Source organism: Capra hircus, chromosome 15 (assembly GCF_001704415.2).
Source record: "Capra hircus breed San Clemente chromosome 15, ASM170441v1, whole genome shotgun sequence".
Taxonomy (NCBI): Eukaryota; Metazoa; Chordata; class Mammalia; order Artiodactyla; family Bovidae; genus Capra; species Capra hircus.
The window spans coordinates 64493087-64512475 of record NC_030822.1 but is presented as its reverse complement, the minus strand read 5'-3'; the positions used below and the strand labels follow the sequence as shown (position 1 = coordinate 64512475).

The following is a 19389-nucleotide window of genomic DNA, read 5'->3' as shown; positions in this document are numbered from 1 at the left end:
GGTAGAGCTGAAGGATCGTCAGTAATACATGGACGGAAAGCTGCAATTCCATTCACACCTGACTTTGAAGGCACAGGTTCTGGTTCCTTGATGGATTCAATTTTATTTGCTCTCTTAAAAAAAATGGTCCAGTGGTATCTTGGTAGTAAGTGGCATGCTTGCATCTTTGAAAGTTTGCAATTTCAAGGTTTATATGTACAGGACTTATTATATTTCCCGTAGGCAGACACAAGGATTTGTGTATCACATTGTTAGCCACTCCCCTTAAGCGAATGTGTTAGATATAGTTTGTCAGTTTATTCCTGAAAAAACTGTGTAAATAGCAAAAGGATGTACATGGTACCTTGCAGGTCAGATATATTCAATAAGCGGCCATTTCAAAACAAAAAAAAAATTACTTGTTGGGATTTTTTTTTTTTAATTTTTTTTTTTTTTTTTAATGTTTGGTATTTATTGGGAAATTACCAGGATTGGTATTATATATATGGCAAAAAAAAAATCCTCTCTCATGAACTCCAGTTCAGAGACAAGTGTGATAATAACTCATAAAACTGAAGTCACAGATGCTTGTTCTAGTACTTGTTGGGATTTTAAATGTAATAAATGTATAGATCAAAATGTAGAGAATGGACATCTTAATAGTACTGAGTTGCTCATTCCATGAACACAGTGTATCTTTCCTTTTATTCAAGTCTTTGATTTCTTTCATACAAATTTTAGCATACAGAGTCTATGGATACTTTGTTAGCCTTATTACATAAGTATTTTATTTTTGTTTGTTGAGTGCTACTGTAGATGATATATATATAGAAAATCTTAACAGACCCATCATAAGCACAGAAATTGAAACTGTAATCAGAAATCTTCCAGCAAACAAAAGCCCAGGTCCAGACGGCTTCACAGCTGAATTCTACCAAAAATTTAGAGACAAGCTAACACCTATCCTATTCAAACTCTTCCAGAAAACTGCAGAGGAAGGTAAACTTCCAAACTCATTCTATGAGGCCACCATCACCCTAATACCAAAACCTGACAAAGATGCCACAAAAAAGGAAAACTACAGGCCAATATCACTGATGAGCATAGATGTACAAGTCCTTAACAAAATTCTAGCAATCAGAATCCAACAACACATTTAAAAGATCATACACCATGACCAAGTGGGCTTTATCCCAGGGATGCAAGGATTCTTCAATATCCGCAGATCAATCAATGTAATTCACCACAGTAACAAATTGAAAAATAAAAGCCATATGATTATCTCAATAGATGCAGAGAAGGCCTTTGACAAAATTCAACATCCATTTATGATAAAAACTCTCCAGAAAGCAGGAATAGAAGGAACATACCTCAACATAATAAAAGCTATACATGACAAACCCACAGCAAACATTACCCTCAATGGTGACAAATTGAAAGCATTTCCTCTAAAGTCAGGAACAAGACAAGGGTGCCCACTTTCACCACTACTATTCAACATAGTTCTAGAAGTTTTGGCCACAGCAAGCAGCAGAAAAAGAAATAAAAGGAGTCCAAAGAAGCAAAACTCTCACTGTTTGCAGATGACATGATCCTCTACATAGAAAACCCTAAAGACTCCACCAGAAAATTACTAGAGCTAATCAATGAATATAGAAAAGCAGCAGGATATAAAATCAACACACAGAAATCCCTTGCATTCCTATACACGAATAATGAGAAAGTAGAAAAAGAAATTAAGGAAACAATTCCATTCACCATTGCAATGAAAAGAATAAAATACTTAGGAATATACCTACCCAAAGAAACTAAAGAGCTATATATAGAAAACTATAAAACGCTGATGAAAGAAATCAAAGAGGATACTAATAGATGGAGAAATATACCATGTTCATGGATCAGAACAATCAATATAGTGAAAATGAGTATACTACCCAAAGCAATCTACAGATTCAATGCAATCCCTATCAAGCTACCAGCAGTATTTTTCACAGAACTAGAACAAATAATTTCACAATTTGTATGGAAATACAAAAAACCTCGAATAGCCAAAGCAATTTTGAGAAAGAAGAATGGAACTGGAGGAATCAACTTGCCTGACTTCAGGCTCTACTACAAAGCCACAGTCATTAAGACAGTATGGTACTGGCACAAAGATAGAAATATAGATCAATGGAATAAAATAGAAAGCCCAGAGATAAATCTACACCCTATGGACAGCTTATCTTTGACAAAGGAGGCAAGAATATACAGTGGATTAAAGACAGTCTCTTTAACAAGTGGTCCTGGGAAAACTGGTCAACCACTTGTAAAAGAATGATACTCTCGATCACTTTCTAACACCATACACAAAAATAAACTCAAAATGGATTAAAGATCTAAACATAAGACCAGAAACTAGAAAACTCCTAGAGGAGAATATAGGCAAAACACTCTCCGACATAAATCACAGCAGGATCCTCTATGATCCACCTCCCAGAATACTGGAAATAAAAGCAAAAATAAACAAATGGGATCTAGTTAAAATTAAAAGCTTCTGCACAACAAAGGAAACTATAAGCAAGGTGAAAAGACAGCCTTTGGAATGGGAGAAAATAATAGCAAATGAAGCAACTGACAAACAACTAATCTCAAAAATATACAAGCAACTCATGCAGCTCAATTCCAGAAAAATAAATAACTCAATCAAAAAATGGGCCAAAGAACTAAATAGACATTTCTCCAAAGAAGACATATGGAGGGCTAACAAACACATGACAAGATGCTCAACATCACTCATTATCAGAGAAATACAAATCAAAACCACAATGAGGTACCATTTCACACCAGTCAGAATGGCAGCAATACAAAAGTCTACAAGCAATAAATGCTGGAGAGAGTGTGGAGAAAAGGGAACACTCTTACACTGTTGGTGGGAATGCAAACTAGTACAGCCACTATGGAGAACAGGGTGGAGATTCCTTAAAAAACTGCAAACAGAACTGCCTTATGACCCAGCAATCCCACGGCTGGGCATACACACCGAGGAAACCAGAATTGAAAGAGACACGTGCACCCCAATGTTCATCGCAGTACTATTTATAATAGCCAGGACATGGAAACAACCTAGATGTCCATCAGCAGATGAATGGATAAGAAAGCTGTGATACATATACACAATGGAGTATTACTCAGCCATTAAAAAGAATGCATTTCAGTCAGCTTTAATGAGGTGGATGAAACTGGAGCCTATTATACAGAGTGAAGTAAGCCAGAAAGAAAAACACCAACACAGTATACTAACACACATATATGGAATTTAGAAAGATGGTAATGATAATCCTGTATGCGAGATAGCAAAAGAGACACAGATGTATAGAACGGACTTTTGGACTCTGTGGGAGAGGGAGAGGGTGGGATGATTTGGGAGAATGGCATTGAAACATGTATACTATCATGCAAGAAATGAATCACCAGTCTATGTTCGATATAGGATACAGGATGCTTGGGGCTGGTGCATGGGGATGATCCAGAGAGATGATATGGGGTGGGAAGTGGGAGGGGGGTTTAGGATTGGGAACTCATGTACACCCGTGGCTGATTCATGTCGATGTATGGCAAAACCAATACAGTATTGTAAAGCAAAATAAAATAAAAATTTTTTAAAAAAAGAAAAAAAATTGTTCATTGTAGGTATAAAGAAATATGATGCACTTTTAAACACTTTGTATCCTCTGACCTTGCTAAAACTCTGGCAATTTTATAGGTTTTTTTTTTTTTAAGTTTCCTCCATAGATGATCATGTTGTCTGTGACAGCCGAAATGAATCTAAGGATCTATGTTTAAAATAAAATGACTAAATGCCATTTCAAATAATGTAGTTCTAGTATATATCCACCATTATCTACCAAACAACACTCTATCGGTCTAGTGATGTTTAAAACACAGGTGACAAGATATCAAGATATCTGTTTTATACTTTTCTGAAGTAAGCAACTATAGGAAAGCCAGATATAGCAAAGACTGGACTGCTATATAATGTCATAGATCAGGTGGCTTAAATAACAGACATTTATTTCTCATTGTTCTTTCTGAAGGCTGGAAAATCCAAGATCAAGTTGCCAGATGATCTGGTTTCTGGTGAGGACCAAATTCCTGGCCTTATCCCCCTTCTTGATGTGTGTTCACATGGCCTTTGGTGTGTGGAAACCGAGATTTCTCTTTCACTTTTTAAACCACGTCATGAGGGTCCCAACTTCATGACCTAATCTAAACCTAAATACTTTCTAAAGGTCTTACCTCTAAATACCATGACACTGAGGGATGGGATTTTAATATATGAATTCCGGAGGGATACAAATATTTATCCCATAACAGTCAATAAACAAGTAAGCCCCAGGACAAACAGTTGTGAAACTAATTAGAAATGAGGGTGTCACTTTAAAATTGATTCTCAAAATCAAAGCTGCAATTCACTTCCCAGCTTTATTTATATGTGTGAAAAGAAGAGCTAGTCTTCTTTGGGTCTTCCCATTTACGCATGAATACAAACTATCAAATTTCTGCCCATTTTGATTTTTGCTAATGAGCTGGTTTTTAACACAATATCAATCAGACTCATATTAATATGTATTTTGTTACTTGAACCACTACTGACAGGAGTGTTTCAATACTGACTTACATAACAAATCGCTGGCCAAAGGCGTTAGTTTCTGCAAAAATCCTATGGTCAATACTGTTTGCTGAGGCGGTGTTTATAGTGTCTTATGTTGGTCAATGATGAAATACTTCCTTAAGGAACGAATGACTCACCAGTAAGCAGGCTGGGATAAAACCTTCATCTGTACAGTGTTCTGCATATTCTTTTAAGTCTGAACTTTCCAAAATAAAAGCCTGGCAGGTAGAAGTAAGGTTCTCCTGTTGTAAGTATCCTAAATGAAACATAAAATGGAATTCAGTAACGTCAGTAAATTCTGAAAACTGCTGTTTTAAACACTATAGCAATTTCATATCAGAGATGCAACTTCAGATGAACATTATGGAATTCTGCAGCCTTACCAGAAACACCAAATTGTGCTGCAGTACAAAGCAGAGTTTATAAAATAGCTGTTTAAAAGAAAAACTCTAGTTAATAGGCTATAAAGTCATAATAAATACAGTATTTAGTATGGTACTGGCATAAAAATAGACCAGGGAACAGAATTGAGAGTCTAAAAACAATCCCCAGCATATATGGTCAACTAAATTTGACAAGAGAGCCAAGAATACTTAGTGGAGAAAAGACCATCTCTTCAATGAATGGTGCTAGGAAAACTGTATATTCACATATAAAGGAGTGAAACTAGACCCCTGTCTTACAACACTCATGAAAAGTAACTTGAAAGGGACTAAAGACTTAAACCTAAGACCTGAAAGCATGAAACTCCTAGAAGAATATAGGAAAAAGCTCCCTGATACGGGTCTTGGCAATGATTATCTGGATTTGACACCTAATGCACAAGTAACAAAACACAAAATGAACAAGCTGGAATATATCAAATTAAAAAGCTTCTGCACAGCCAAAGAAACCATCAACAAAATAAAAAAACTGACAGAATGGGAAAAAATATTTGCATATACCTGATAAGGTATTCATAACCAAAATAAATAAAGAACTCAATACAATTCAAGAGCAAAAAAACAAATTATCCAGTTAAAAAGCGGGTGACAGACCTGAAGAGACATTTCTCCGAAGAAAAGGGAAAGGTCAACTGATATGTGAAATGATGCTAAACATCACTAGCCATTAGGAAATACAAATAAAAACCACGAAGAGAGAGCATTTCATGCCTTTTATAATGCCCATCACCTAAACAGACTCACTTAATACGATAATCTCCAAGTCCAGTCATGCTGCTGCAAATAGCATTATTTCATCTTTTTTATGACTGAGTAGCATTCCTCTGTATATATGTACCACCAGTCATCTGTCAGTGGACATGTAGGTTGTTTCCATGTCTTGGCTGTTGTGAATGTGCTGCTATAAACATAAGCGTATGTTATCTTTTTGAATTACCATTTTGTCTGGATATATGCCCAGGAGTAAGGTTTCTAGATCATATGGCAATCCTATTTTTAGTTTTTTGAGGAAACTCCATACTGTTTTCCATAGTGGCCACAGTGACCTACATTTCCACCAACTGTGTAGGAGGGTTCCCTTTTTTCCACACCTTCTCCAGCATTTGATGTTTGTGAAACTTATTAATAATGGCCATTTTGAAAAGTGTGTGAGAAGGTACTTTATTATAGTTTTGTTGTTTCTTAATAATTAGTGTAGCAATGTTGAACATCTTTTCAGTATATGAATGCTTTTATTTCAAGAACACTGTATGTGCTATGGCCTTTGCTTGGGCAGCTTATCTTTTCTTAGCTTGTGTGTGAATGTTAGTCGCTCAGTTGTGTCTGACTCTTTGCAACCCCATGGGCTGCAGCCCATTAGGATCCTCTGTCCATGGAATTCTCCAGTCAAGAATAATGGAGTGGGTATTTGTTCCCTTCTCCAGGTATTCTTCCCAACCCAGGGATCAAACCCAGGTCTCCTGCATTGAGGGAAACTTTTTACCATTTGAGCCACCAGGGAAGCTGAAGAGTACTGTAGTGGGTAATCATTTCCTCCTCCAAGAGATCTTTTTGACCCAGGGAATGAAGCTAGGTTTCCCTGGCTTCCCTGGTGGCTCAGAGGGTAAAGCGTCTGCCTGCAGTGCAGGAGACCCGGGTTCAATCCTTGCATCGGGAAGAGCCCCTGGAGAAGGAAATGGCAACCCACTCCAGTACTCTTGCCTGGAAAATTCCATGGACAGAGGAGACTGGTAGGATATAGTCCATGGGGTCCCGAAGAGTCGGACATGGCTGAGCGACTTCACTTTCACTTTTCCTTCATTGTAGGCAGATTCTTTACCATCTGAGCCACCAGGGAAACTCCAAAGGGAGAGGCTGGTGTCATTGCTCTTTTTACTTGCTAAGTTGTGTCGACTCTTTTGCAACCCCATGAACTGTGCATAGGATTTACGAGGCAAGAATACTGAAGTGGGTTGCCATGCCCTCCTCCAGGGGATATTTCTAACTCAGGAATTGAACCCACAGCTCCTGCTACATCTCCTGCATAGCAGTCAAGTCCTTTACAGCTGAGCCACTGGGGATGTTCTTTCTTAGCCTAGCTAATTCCAACTCATTCTTCAGGTCTACTGAAGTAATTATCACTTCCTCAGAGAATTTTTTCTTTGAATTCTCTATATACCATACTCCTATTACAAAATACTAGATTCCCTTTATAATATATTTACCTCAGTGTTAGTATAATAGTTGATAACTACTAAGCCAATTTTGGGGCTTCCCAGGTGGCGATAATGGTAAAGAACCTGCCTGCCAATCCAGGAGACATAAGAGACACAAGTTCAATCCCTGGGTTGGGAAGATGCCCTGCAGGAGAGCATGGGAACCTACCCCAGTATTCTTGCCTGGAGAATCTCATGGACACAGGAGCCTGGCAGGCTACAGTCCACAGTCACACAGTCGGATCAACTAAAGTGACTCAGCATGCATGCATACAAGGCAATTATTACTAAAGTCTTTCCCAACTTTAAAATTATAAAATTTACCTGGAATAGTATCTTTAACCAGGCCCTACCAGTCAAAAAGTTGAGAAGGTCTGCAAAGTTATATATGAGCATTAAAAAAAGAAAAGGGCAAGGAAATCGTCCCGTTCTGGGGAGAAGGAAATGGCAACCCACTCTAGTATTTTTGCCTGGAAAATTCCATGGACAGAAGAGCCTGGGGCCCTATAGTCCATGGGGTTGAAAAGAGTCAGACATTACTAAGCACACACACATATGCACTGGCTGGGATGCTGGTACCCATTCACCAGTGGCTCAGCGGTAAAGAATCCACTGCATTGCAAGAGACACAGGAGACCAGGGTTTGATCCCTGGGTTGGGAAGATCTCCTGGAGGAAATGGCAACCCACTCCAGTACTCTTGCCTGGAGAATCCCATGGACAGAGGAGCCTGGTGGGCTACAGTCCATGGGGTCACTAAGAGTCAGACACAACTGAGTGATATTAACACACACACACACACATGCATATTGTAGGAAAAGAGAGAAATGTTAGGAGGAAAAAATTAAGTACAAAATAGCATGCACCATTTTGTACTCACTGCTGATCAATCAGTTTTCCAACCTCTTGTTAATTAATGCTATAGAAGAAATAAACATAACAAAGACACTGTCGTTTGGAGTGTGAGAAAACACTTAGAAGAAACCTTTTATTTCAGATACTACAATTTCAATATCCCCATCACTGAAAATATAAAATCACCTTTGATGTGAAATTAGGTGGATCAATGATGGCTATTTCCCCTTTTTTTTTTCATTTTTCACAAATAAACAATCCAATATAAACCCTTATAAAACTATAGCCAGCTGAAATCAGTTTTTATGATTGGCTTTCTGACAGTCACATTATTTGGAATAAGTTAAAGCTAGTGGAGGTGATGGAATTCCAGTTGAGCTGTTTCAAATCCTGAAAGATGATGCTGTGAAAGTGCTGCACTCAATATGCCAGCAAATTTGGAAAACTCAGCAGTGGCCACAGGACTGGAAAAGGTCAGTTTTCATTCCAACCCCAAAGAAAGGCAATGCCAAAGAATGCTCAAACTACCGCACAATTGCACTCATCTCACACACTAGTAAAGTAATGCTCAAAATTCTCCAAGCCAGGCTTCAGCAATACGTGAACCACGAACTCCCTGATGTTCAAGCTGGTTTTAGAAAAGGCAGAGGAACCAGAGACCAAATTGCCAACATCCATGGATCATCAAAAAAGCAAGAGAGTTCAAGAAAAACATCTATTTCTGCTTTATTGAATATGCCAAAGCCTTTGACTGTGTGGATGACAATAAACTGTGGAAAATTCTGAAACAGATGGGAATTCCAGACCACCTGACCTGCCTCTTGAGAAACCTGTATGCAGGTCAGGAAGCAACAGTTAGAACTGGACATGGAACAATAGACTGGTTCCAAATAGGAAAAGGAGTACGTCAAGGCTGTATATTGTCACCCTGCTTATTTAACTTATATGCAGAGTACATCATGAGAAACGCTGGACTGGAAGAAACACAAGCTGGAATCAAGACTGCTGGGAGAAATATCAATAACCTCAGATATACAGATAACACCACTCTTATGGCAGAAAGTGAAGAGGAGCTAAAAAGCCTCTTGATGAAAGTGAAAGAGGAGAGCAAAAAAGCTGGCTTAAAGCTCAACATTCAGAAAACGAAGATCATGGCATCTGGTCCAATCACTTCATGGGAAATGGACGGGGAAACAGTGGAAACAGTGTCAGACTTTATTTTTTTGGGCTCCAAAATCACTGCAGATGGTGACTGCAGCCATGAAATTAAAAGACGCTTACTCCTTGGAAGAAAAGTTATGACCAACCTAGTTAGTATATTCAAAAGCAGAGACATTACTTTGCCGACTAAGGTCCGTCTAGTCAAGGCTATGGTTTTTCCTGTGGTCATGTGTGGATGTGAGAGTTGGACTGTGAAGAAGGCTGAGCACTGAAGACTTGATGCTTTTGAACTGTGGTGTTGGAGAAGACTCTTGAGAGTCCCTTGGACTGCAAGGAGATCCAACCAGTCCATTCTGAAGGAGATCAACCCTGGGATTTCTTTGGAAGGAATGATGCTGACGCTGAAACTCCAGTACTTTGGCCACCTCATGCGAAGAGCTGACTCATTGGAAAAGACTGTGATGCTGGGAGGGATTGGGGGCAGGAGGAGAAGGACACGACCAAGGATGAGATGGCTGCATGGCTTCACGTACTCAATGGATGTGAGTCTGAGTGAACTCCGGGAGTTGGTGATGGACAGGGAGGTCTGGCGTGCTGCGATTCATGGGGTCACAAAGAGTCGGACACGACTGAGTGACTGAACTGAACTGAACTGAAGTCAGCCACCACTAGGATTTCATGAATTTAGAAGTTAGACCACTATAGTCCACTATAGAAATTTAGACCACTATAGCCTAGAGACCACTAGAGTCATCATGGAAACAGGGCAGTCAGCACTTTTTCTTTATATGCTTCAAACTTTAAATTGAAGAACCCAAACTGTTTCTTTTTATGGTAGAAAGTTTTAAAAGTACTAATCACCCCAGATACACTGGTAATCACTTGGGGCTTGTAATAGGTAATGGCATTAAATCTAGTTCCTTAAAGTAGATTTGCTTTTCTCTAGACCAAGTATTCTCAAAAACAGTGACACAGCCCCCAGGGGGTGACAACTGGTAGTGGGGAGGAAAGAGAATGAATAAAATATGTCTTTTATGCATAAATCACAAGTATACATACAACATATAAACAGTCTATTTGTAACTTGGCTTAAAACACAACATTCAGAAAACTAAGATCATGGCATCCGGTCCCAACACTTCATGGCAAATAGATGGGAAAACAATGGAAAACAGTGACAGACTTTATTTTCTTGAGTTCCAAAATCACTGCAGATGGTGACTGCAGCCATGAAATTAAAAGATGCTTACTCACTGGAAGGAAAGTTATGACCAACCTAGATAGCATATTAAAAAGTAGAGACATTTCTTTGCCGACAAAGGCCCACCTAGTCAAAGCTATGGTTTCTCTAGTAGTCATGTATGGATGTGAGAGTCAGACCATAAAGAAAGCTGAGCGCTAAATTGATGCTTTTGAACTATGGTGTTGGAGAAGACTCTGGAAAGCCCCTTGGACTTCAATGAGATCAAACCAGTCCATCCTAAAGGAAATCAGTCCTGAATATTCATTGGAAGGACTGATGCTAAAGCTGAAACCCCAGTACTTTGGCCACCTGATGCAAAGAGCTGATTCATTTGAAAAGACCCAGATGCTGGGAAAGATTGAAGGCAGGAGAACGGGACAACAGAGGATGAGATGGTTGGATGGCATCACCAACTTGATGGACGTTAGTTTGACTAAGCTCCAGGAGTTGGTGACGGACTGGGAAGCCTGGTGTGCTGCAGTCCATGGGGTCGCAGAGTTGGACACAACTGAGCAACTGAACTGATACTGAATTTCTAACACTAAAATTTCACGCAAGGGGTAATCAGGGAAAATAGCAAAATGAGGTTTGAGAAACACGGCCCAAGACTGAATGTAATGATATACAGTTAACATTTCTAGAAAATATGGCAGGAATTCCCTGGTGGTCCAGTGGTTAAACTCTTGTGCTTTCACTGATGAGGTCTGGGGTTCAATCCCTGTTTGGGCAACTAAGATCCTGCAAGCAGTGTGGCCAGAAAAAAGAATCACCAAAGCTCAGTCAGTTTTTGGCTTCTCATATTATAGTTTTGTATAGTCTACACTTGAGTAAAGGCTGTGTTAAAAAGCTAGAATGTCTTTTAACAAGTGTTTAAAAAGTTAAAATGCATCTTTAAATAGCAGTATCTGAGACATATGTCTTCTGCTCTTAAAAAAAAAAGCCCAACTTTGGACTATAGAATACCCATTTCAGGCTTGATGTATTCTGGTTTACTTTTGTCCAGAAAGTTCCAAAATAACGTTAAAGTGACAGTTGAATGCTTTATGCTCATTTATTTTTACATTTACATTCCTACAAAAAGCTTATTTATCATCCTTGAGTACCTGATTGTACCAGTTCTCAATCAGAATAATGGGGGAAATTTTGGGTACAAATTATCTGAAACCTAAAATGCTACAATGAGAACACAAAATAGAGACCAATTATCTTTTATTAAAAAAAAAAACAATTACTCTTCAATCAAAATATTTTTTTAAATTCCTTTTAAAAAATTTAGAGTTTAAGATAACTACATCTTTTGTGTAAACTTACTGACCTATGTTCAAATAGGTAACTTGAATTTTTTTCTTAATATTGTCCTGTTCCTGCTTTTCAGTGGAGGTAATGACAAAATAGACTGAAGGGAAAACATAACTGAAAAAGAAAAGGCAAAATCCAAGCTATATCTAGGGTTTTGAATTTTCGAAATTTGGATGCCAAGAGTGTGCCCTCTCTTATCTCTATTTATACAGAGGAAAAGATAAATTGCCATGCCCTCCTCCAGGGAATCTTCCTCACCCAGGGATCAAACTTGCATCTCTTGTCTCCTGCATTGGCAGCCATGTTCTTTATCACTAGCGCCACCTGGGAAGCCCCCAGTAATGAGTAATAAAATAGACTGAAGGGAAAACATAATTGAAAAGGGAAAGACAAAATTCTAGCAAAATCTAGGGTTTTGAATTTTAGGAACTAGGATGCCAAGATTCTGCCCTCTCTTATTTATAGAGTGGGAAAGATAAAGAGAGATGCATCAGATGAAGAAAGCAAGAGAGAGCTAATCCCCTTATCTGAAAATACTTCCTTTACATATTGTAATAGTTTCTTCAAAATATCAGTAGTTTGAGATTCCCCCACCCCCGCCACCCCTCCATGTGCCTTGTGGGATTTTAGTTCCCTGCCCAGGGATGGAACTGTGCTCCCTGCAATGGAAGGGCGGAGTCTTAGCTGCTGGACTGCCAGGCAAGTCCTTAAAATCTTAAGACTTAACTTCCAGTGCTTTATATTACTGGAAGATCCACAAATAACAAAGAAAATCTCTCCAAAAGAAGCTATAATCTACAAGGACCCAGAAGATATATATGCAAATAACTGTAATAAAAAGCAAAGGTGGTAAGACAATTAGACTTACTTTATAGGGGCTAGAGAAAGTACAAACTGACTTGGGGAATATTATGTACGTTTCAAGGAAGAGATGAGTCAACAAAGCTGATGGAAAGCATATATGGAGCATGTTTGAAGAACATGCCTGGTTTGAATGAAGCACAGAATCTATGATGGAGAACAGTTGGAAATACAACTGAAAACACAGAAGGGATGAGGATCATAAAATGCTGTAAATGTCATCAATGACATGATTATGAATAAATAATAGAATCTGAATAAGTGACATATTATTCAGTCAACAAAGGGGAAGGTCATGATCACAGCTACACCTTTATAAATATTTATTAAGTATCTATGTCTTAGTGATACAGTGATGTAAAGGTTAATAGAACCAGCGGCTCTTCAACTTTCACAGGGTATGCTGGTCCTGGTTGTTTGGCTTCAAATCTACTCTTCCTGCTTCCTCTGCTCTGTACTGGAGAACAGGAAACCTGAACCCCCTGCAGACGATTTCCTGGGTTCCATGTCAGCTGGCTTCTGACTGGGTTCAATCAATGGGAAGCACCAGTGGGAGACTGGAGGGCAGTTATTGGGAGCCATGGTTTTTTCCTCCCATTTCCTCTTTGCCCTCGTAGAATTTCCTCTACTACTGCTCCCACATCAGACAAGTCTACCTTCTAGTTTTCACATAGTGAAACCAGCCTCTGGGTTTCATCTCTACTTGTCCTGATATCAGAGTGGTTTCCTGCTGTTTACTACCCTCCAGGTTGGCTCATGTAAGCTGCTTGTTTTCTTAGCTTTTCACCAGTGTAACCAATTCCCTCATTAAATTCCTCCATGCTAAATACTCAGATTAGTTTCAGTTTTCCTAAATGGATGCTGACTCATACAGAAAGGAACAAATTTATTTAGAAATCTAAAGAAAGTTCTGGATACTTCACCTATAAAAAATGCCCCACCTGTACATAAAACTTTACAGATAGTTTGGGGCCTCCCACAACTCTTGAAGCCTGTACATTAATTCTAGAATAAGAATACTGAATGGACTAGCAAATGGCAACCCACTCCAGTATTCTTGCCTGGAAAATTCCATGGGCAGAGGAACCTGGCAGGCTATAGTCCATGGGGTCGCAAAGAGTTGGACATGAGTGAGCATGCACAAACAAAGAATACTAAATAGGTCAAAAAGTAAGTTTTGGTTTGTGAAGGCAAAGTTCTACAAGTGAATGATGGTGATGGTTACGGAAAAATATGATTGTATTTAATGCCACAGAATTGTAAAAAATGGCTACAATGGTTAAATTTTATATTAAAAAAAAAGAGTAAGTAAACACACACCTACAATAAAACAAAGTAAGAGTATGATACAAGTAATCTACAATGCCACCAGAGCTTGTAAGGACAAAGTACTAACTGTACCTGCTGCAAACAGTTTGAGATTACAATTGACCTGAACCTTAAATACAAGTGTACTAGGAAGAGAGGGAGAAAAACATTGTAGGCAGAGGGAACAAAATACATTAACAAGAGTATATGCAGAAACTGCAAGTAGTTTGGAATGCCTGGGGCATAGGGCATATGTTGAGAACTTGAGATCAGGCAAGAGACTTGAAGGATCAGGTCCGCAGAATACCTTGTATGACATAAAACCAAAACTAGTGGCCCAGAAACAACAAATGGCACTTTGACGTATATATTTTTAACTGTACAATATTTAAAGAAATTCTAGCAAGGCAATAGCTGGATACAGCCAGGTAGAAGGCTATTTAAATGGAGTAGTAGGTACAAAAGTCAGTGCAGTATGTTGAAGAATGAAAGTTAAGCAAGGAAGTACAGTAACTAAGGAGAGCTTATTCTTTGAATAAATTTGACTTGTGATACGGTAACATAGAGCATTAGATAAAATAAGAGGTGGGGGTCTAGGAAAGTGTTTTGGTATGTGTGGGTAAGGGTAAAAAACCTAATTATGTAAATTCTAAGGGGGAGAACTCAATTTTTAGCAATTGGCACAGTGCCTGGAACATACTAAGCAACCAAAGATTTGCTGCAAGAACATGATGAACAAAAGGGGCAACAATGAGAAGGACTGAAGGAGTACTGAGAGGGAGGGAGTACTGACAGAAGAAATCATGGGCAAAGAATAAAACTGTTAATTTTTAAGCCACTAAGTTTTGTGATTCAGAGATCTCCGCGATGACATGATAATGCTAAATGAAAAAAGCAAGAGTGGTGAGATTTGCTTTTTTTGGTAGTATATATTCTTTTGCACAACTTGAAATTTCTGGTAAGTGCACAACTCTTTCAACTATTAAAACTGGAGGTGTAGTGTGAATACTTCAGGCAGATTTTTGTAACCACAAATAAGATGAATTGCAAGACTATATGAGAAACTATGAAAACAGTCCAAGGGAGAAATGGGACGCATACTGTTAGGACTGGTGGCAATAAAAATGGAATGTGAATGACAAATAAGAATTTTAGGATAAGAAACAATGACTGTAATTTTAATCCATTTTTAAAGAAGGAGGAAGTCTAGAATACACTCACAAGTTTGTTTAAATTATTCCGGTGGACACTTATTCTCACAATTGGGTGAAGGCAGGAACTGCGTCCCTGCTGGCATCTAATGGATAGAAGCCAGGGATGCTACTAAACATCCCACAAAGCAAACAGAACAGCTACCACAATAAGTATGTCAGTATTATTGTGAATTTTGTGAAAGTCTACTTTGGATCTGTTTACAAATAAGCCTAATTAATATAAGAATTGCAGGATAGACAGCTTTCTTCTTCGATGTAGGTTAACTGTTGATATTCAGTTTAGATAAAGTGGGCAAAAAGTTAACCAAACATTAACAAAATATGAGTTTAAATTTAAGTGATTATTTTCTCCAAAAACAGATGGCAGAACCATTACCCTCTAAAGTTTCCTGCAAAATGTGCCTGTCAAGAGTCTGTGCATAAAAACTTTTTTCTTTTTTGACAGGGCAGAATACTTTAAAAAGGGAATAAGAAATGGATTTTTCTGACAGTGAAATAATGTTAGTAATGGCCTTTGGATACCAAGGGAAGTTTTAGAACAAATGTTTACCATTTAACCATTTACATACGATGTCTGTAAATCTGGCTCCGGTTTTGAGTTTTATGTGGCTCTCATTCCCAGCAATACAATACTCTTTATTCTTTCAGGCGACAAACAACAAAACCCGTTTCCTGCACAGACAATAAACCCTGACAACTGGCAGTGTCACTCTTCAAACTGAGGAAAAACTAGGACTAGAAAACGTTCAACTGGAAGGCATTTCCAGTGAAAAGTCTTGCTAATTAAAAAAAAAAGGAATTGCTGCTATCTCAAAAGTATGCAATTGGCGTTTCAAACCTCTACATTCTACGACTTCTTGCAGGAGGTTGGGGGGACAGAGAGGCAGGATCACTTCATTTATTCCAAATTCGTCGCTCTAAAGGCAAGTTATGAGAAGGCCGTCAGGAAGGTCCTTCGCTAAAGCTGGGCGGCTGGGGAAGTCTTTTATTTTTCCTTATTTGGCCCCAGCTCTGACAGGGGAAAGTGAGCGCAAGGTTGAAGAAAACGCAGTCCATCCATCACGTAGGCAACTCCCCTGCAGGATTCTAATTAAGTGTGCAGGCCTGACTTTCCCTCCAAATCCGGGCCTCAGGTGTTCCACCCGGAGTTTCTCTTCAGCCGCCCCTCGCCAGAGAGTCTCGGAAGAGAGGAGCATTCACACATAAAGAAACTTAAACTGCCCGAGCCTCCCACTGAAGAAGATTCACCGCCAGTCTGAACTTGTAGGTGGGGAGGCAAAGCCCCAAAGCTTCCCCACCCTGGGAAAAACCTCTGGCTCCAAAGGTCCTTCCGTCCGGCTTAGCCTGATCCAGTACCCCTCCCTCCCGCGCCGGCGCTTACCCAATACCAGCCGGGCTACGTCCGAAGGTAACAGCATGATCGAAGCCCCAGAAGGAACCGCAGGAGACGAGACTCGGATAAAAACCAACACAGCAACAGCCCCTGCGCCGCATCTCCCGGTTCCAGTGGCGGCACTGAACTCGCGGCAACTTGTCCCGCCTCTTTCGCTCCCCGCCAGCCAATCGCTTCCGCCGGAGAAAGAAAGGCGCCGAAAAGAAACCCGCCTACGTTCTACTTGGAGCTGTCGTCACATCCGCCGTCACATTTGGATGGGGGCGGGGCGGGAAGGCGGGAGCGGAGAGGCAGAGCCGGCGCTAGAGGGCGAGCGGAGGATGCAGGGCCGCACGCGATTGGCTGACAGGACGCACGCGTGTTTCCCTCAGACGAGCCCTGTGTTTGGGAAAGCGATTCTTGGGAGTGTAGAGCGTGCGTGTTTGGCCAGCGTGGGCAGACAGTGCCCTGGCGCCAGTCAGCCTTAGTGCTTCCTTTGGAAACGTACGCTGCACGATCACTCCAGGTTTGATCCGAAAGCCGGGATAGTGCTTGGACAGCCGGCTCGGGCCTTGGGGGAGGCAGGTTGAGCGGGCTTGTAGGCTGCGGACATCACCGCTTACAGAGATTCCGCTTCGGCCGAGTCCAACTGTAGGGCCGCTGAAGAAGATGGCTTGACTAATCATCTTTTTCTCCCCTCTTATAACTAGTAGTTTTAATCAGCGAGCAATTTGTGGAGGCTTAAACTGCATCTCCTGATTAACAGCTTGGGCTTTGGAATCACTCTCCAGTTCAAAATTCTGACTGTCGGCTGACTGTACTACCTTCCCTGTGGTAATTTTATCCTGTGGTAAGTGTCGTGGTCTGTGTGGGGGTTGGAAAAGAATTTCGAGGCAGGAGGCAGAATGAGAGGCTGCTACTAAGTCGCTTCAGTCGTGTCCGACTCTGTGCGACCCCACAGACGGCAGCCCACCAGGCTCCCCCGTCCCTGGGATTCTCCAGGCAAGAACACTGGAGTAAGTCGCCATTTCCTTCTCCAGTGCGTGAAAGTGAAGTCGCTCAGTCGTGTCCGACCCTCAGCTACCCCATGGACTGCAGCCTTCCAGGCTCCTTCATCCATGGGATTTTCCAGGCAAGAGTACTGGAGTGGGGTGTCATTGCTTTCTCCGAGAATGAGAGGAGAATAAAATTTATTAGAGTGGGAGCTGCTGTTAAAACAGCTGGCCATTTCAGGGGAGAGCCAAACGCTTTTGCAGGCTTGCAGCCAATTTCCATAGCCTTAAGACAGAGAAACTTCCAACAGGAATGCTGGCATTAGATGATTGGTTAGGATGCTATAGGGTGGATAGTAGGGTGGGTATCTTACATATTATGGGGTTAGGGTACTGGCTGGTTTAGATCCAGAGGGTCATGGCAACAGTTGCTATGGGGCTTGGTCAGTTCCAGAGATTTTTATCCTGTAACCGTGGTATAGGGCTCCACATTCCCCCTTCTTTTTATTTATGGGCCAAACTTTGGCCGCTTAACACCCTGCTCATGACTACCTGTCTACCTACCTTATCCTTGTCTTGGGCCATGGGGACACAGGTCACTGGGGAATGGGGCAGTGACCGCTCTGGCTTCTCCAAGCTGGGCAGGGACATTGTGGGGTCCTGAGTCCCAATGCCCACTTTCTGCCAGGGTGCATTTACAGAGGGAGATGAGAGTTCACAAAATGATAAGGCAGCTTGTTCCAGCATTGTCTGGGTGTTGGCTGGGGGATATTCTAGTCGTATTACTATTTGGAGATTTATTTGTTGTATTCTAGAAGAAACAAACTTAACAAGAAAGTTAAAAAAACATGGCCCAAAGCTTAATAGAAGTAGAAAAACTGCTGAGGGGCTCACCAGGAGAACCAAGACCAGACATTGGTCTGTAACGTTAGTGTTTCTCTGGGTATGAGAGAATGCAAGAATTTGGGCTCATAAAAATCTTGACCTGAAAACATCTGACTTTCTGAAGGCTTGTTCTTCCAGTTTTTCCCAGAAGACAGAGTGCCTTATTTCTGATCTCTACCCTGAACTTTTAGGGGCTGTTGAAGCTCAGCAGCTTGCAGTGGTCATGATTTAATTTTTGTAAAGGCAGCTGGCAGTTACCAATGTCCAGTCAGCAGGGCCCCTTCATAGCCACATTTTTGATCATGTTTTGGAGGCATTTCATGGCCACTGTGTCCCACAATGCGGGGAAGGCTCATTCCCAAGTCTAGTGAAGATTCCATTGATAGGTCACTCAGTGTACTGTTACTAGACCAGGCCTTGTGAGTAGCAAAAGTCTCTGGACCATCCATGTTTTACTGGCCTCTTGGTCCAGGAAAATATTCCCTTCTGTTACTTCTTCCCATGTCTAGAGTTATATTATTAAAATAGTTGATCTCATATGGAACTGCATATCAGCATTTTATCATAGGCTTAGTCATTCATTTGGTAACACAAGAAACAAGTTTCTGAAACAGGTGACATAGAATATACCATAGCTAGCAGTTGTTAGTAAGATCATAAGTAAGAATTTAAGTCAAGAACTTCCATTAGGTATAGCATGGTATGTGCCCAGGTCATCTGACTTAGTTGTTAAATGGCTATAGCTTCAGTTCAGTTCAGTTCAGTTGCTCAGTCGTATCCGACTCTTTGCGACCCCATGGACTGCAGCACACCAGGCCCCCCTGTCCATCACCAACTCCCGGAGTCCACCCAAACCCATGTCCATTGTGTTGGTGATGCCATCCAACCATCTGATCCTCTGTTGTCCTCTTCTCTTCCTGCCTTCAATC

General features: G+C 40.5%; 2 protein-coding genes across 6 annotated transcripts in view; one reads left to right on the top strand and one right to left on the bottom strand.

Annotated features, from left to right (window-relative positions):
- The window catches only part of LOC102190533 (protein NPAT), a 53049-nt gene extending 36281 nt beyond the window's left edge, over positions 1–16768 (bottom strand). Inside the window, exons 1-2 of one of the 2 annotated variants that reach the window (XM_018059837.1) lie at positions 16593–16768; positions 4771–4889 (exon numbers count right to left, since the gene is read on the bottom strand). In XM_018059837.1, coding sequence (XP_017915326.1) covers positions 4771–4889; positions 16593–16629 — 156 coding nt within the window. In that variant the 5' untranslated portion in view covers positions 16630–16768. Of the gene's footprint in view, positions 1–4770; positions 4890–16592 lie in introns of those variants that run through there. The other variant, XM_018059838.1, reaches the window with a different exon arrangement.
- Positions 16971–19389, top strand: part of ATM (ATM serine/threonine kinase) — a 155913-nt gene continuing 153494 nt past the window's right edge. For 2 of the 4 annotated variants that reach the window (XM_018059836.1, XM_018059833.1), the window contains exons 1-2: positions 16976–17109; positions 17294–17433. The gene's annotated coding sequence lies outside the window, so the exon portion shown is untranslated. Of the gene's footprint in view, positions 17110–17293; positions 17434–19389 lie in introns of all 4 variants that reach the window. The other 2 variants (XM_018059835.1, XM_018059834.1) reach the window with 2 other exon arrangements.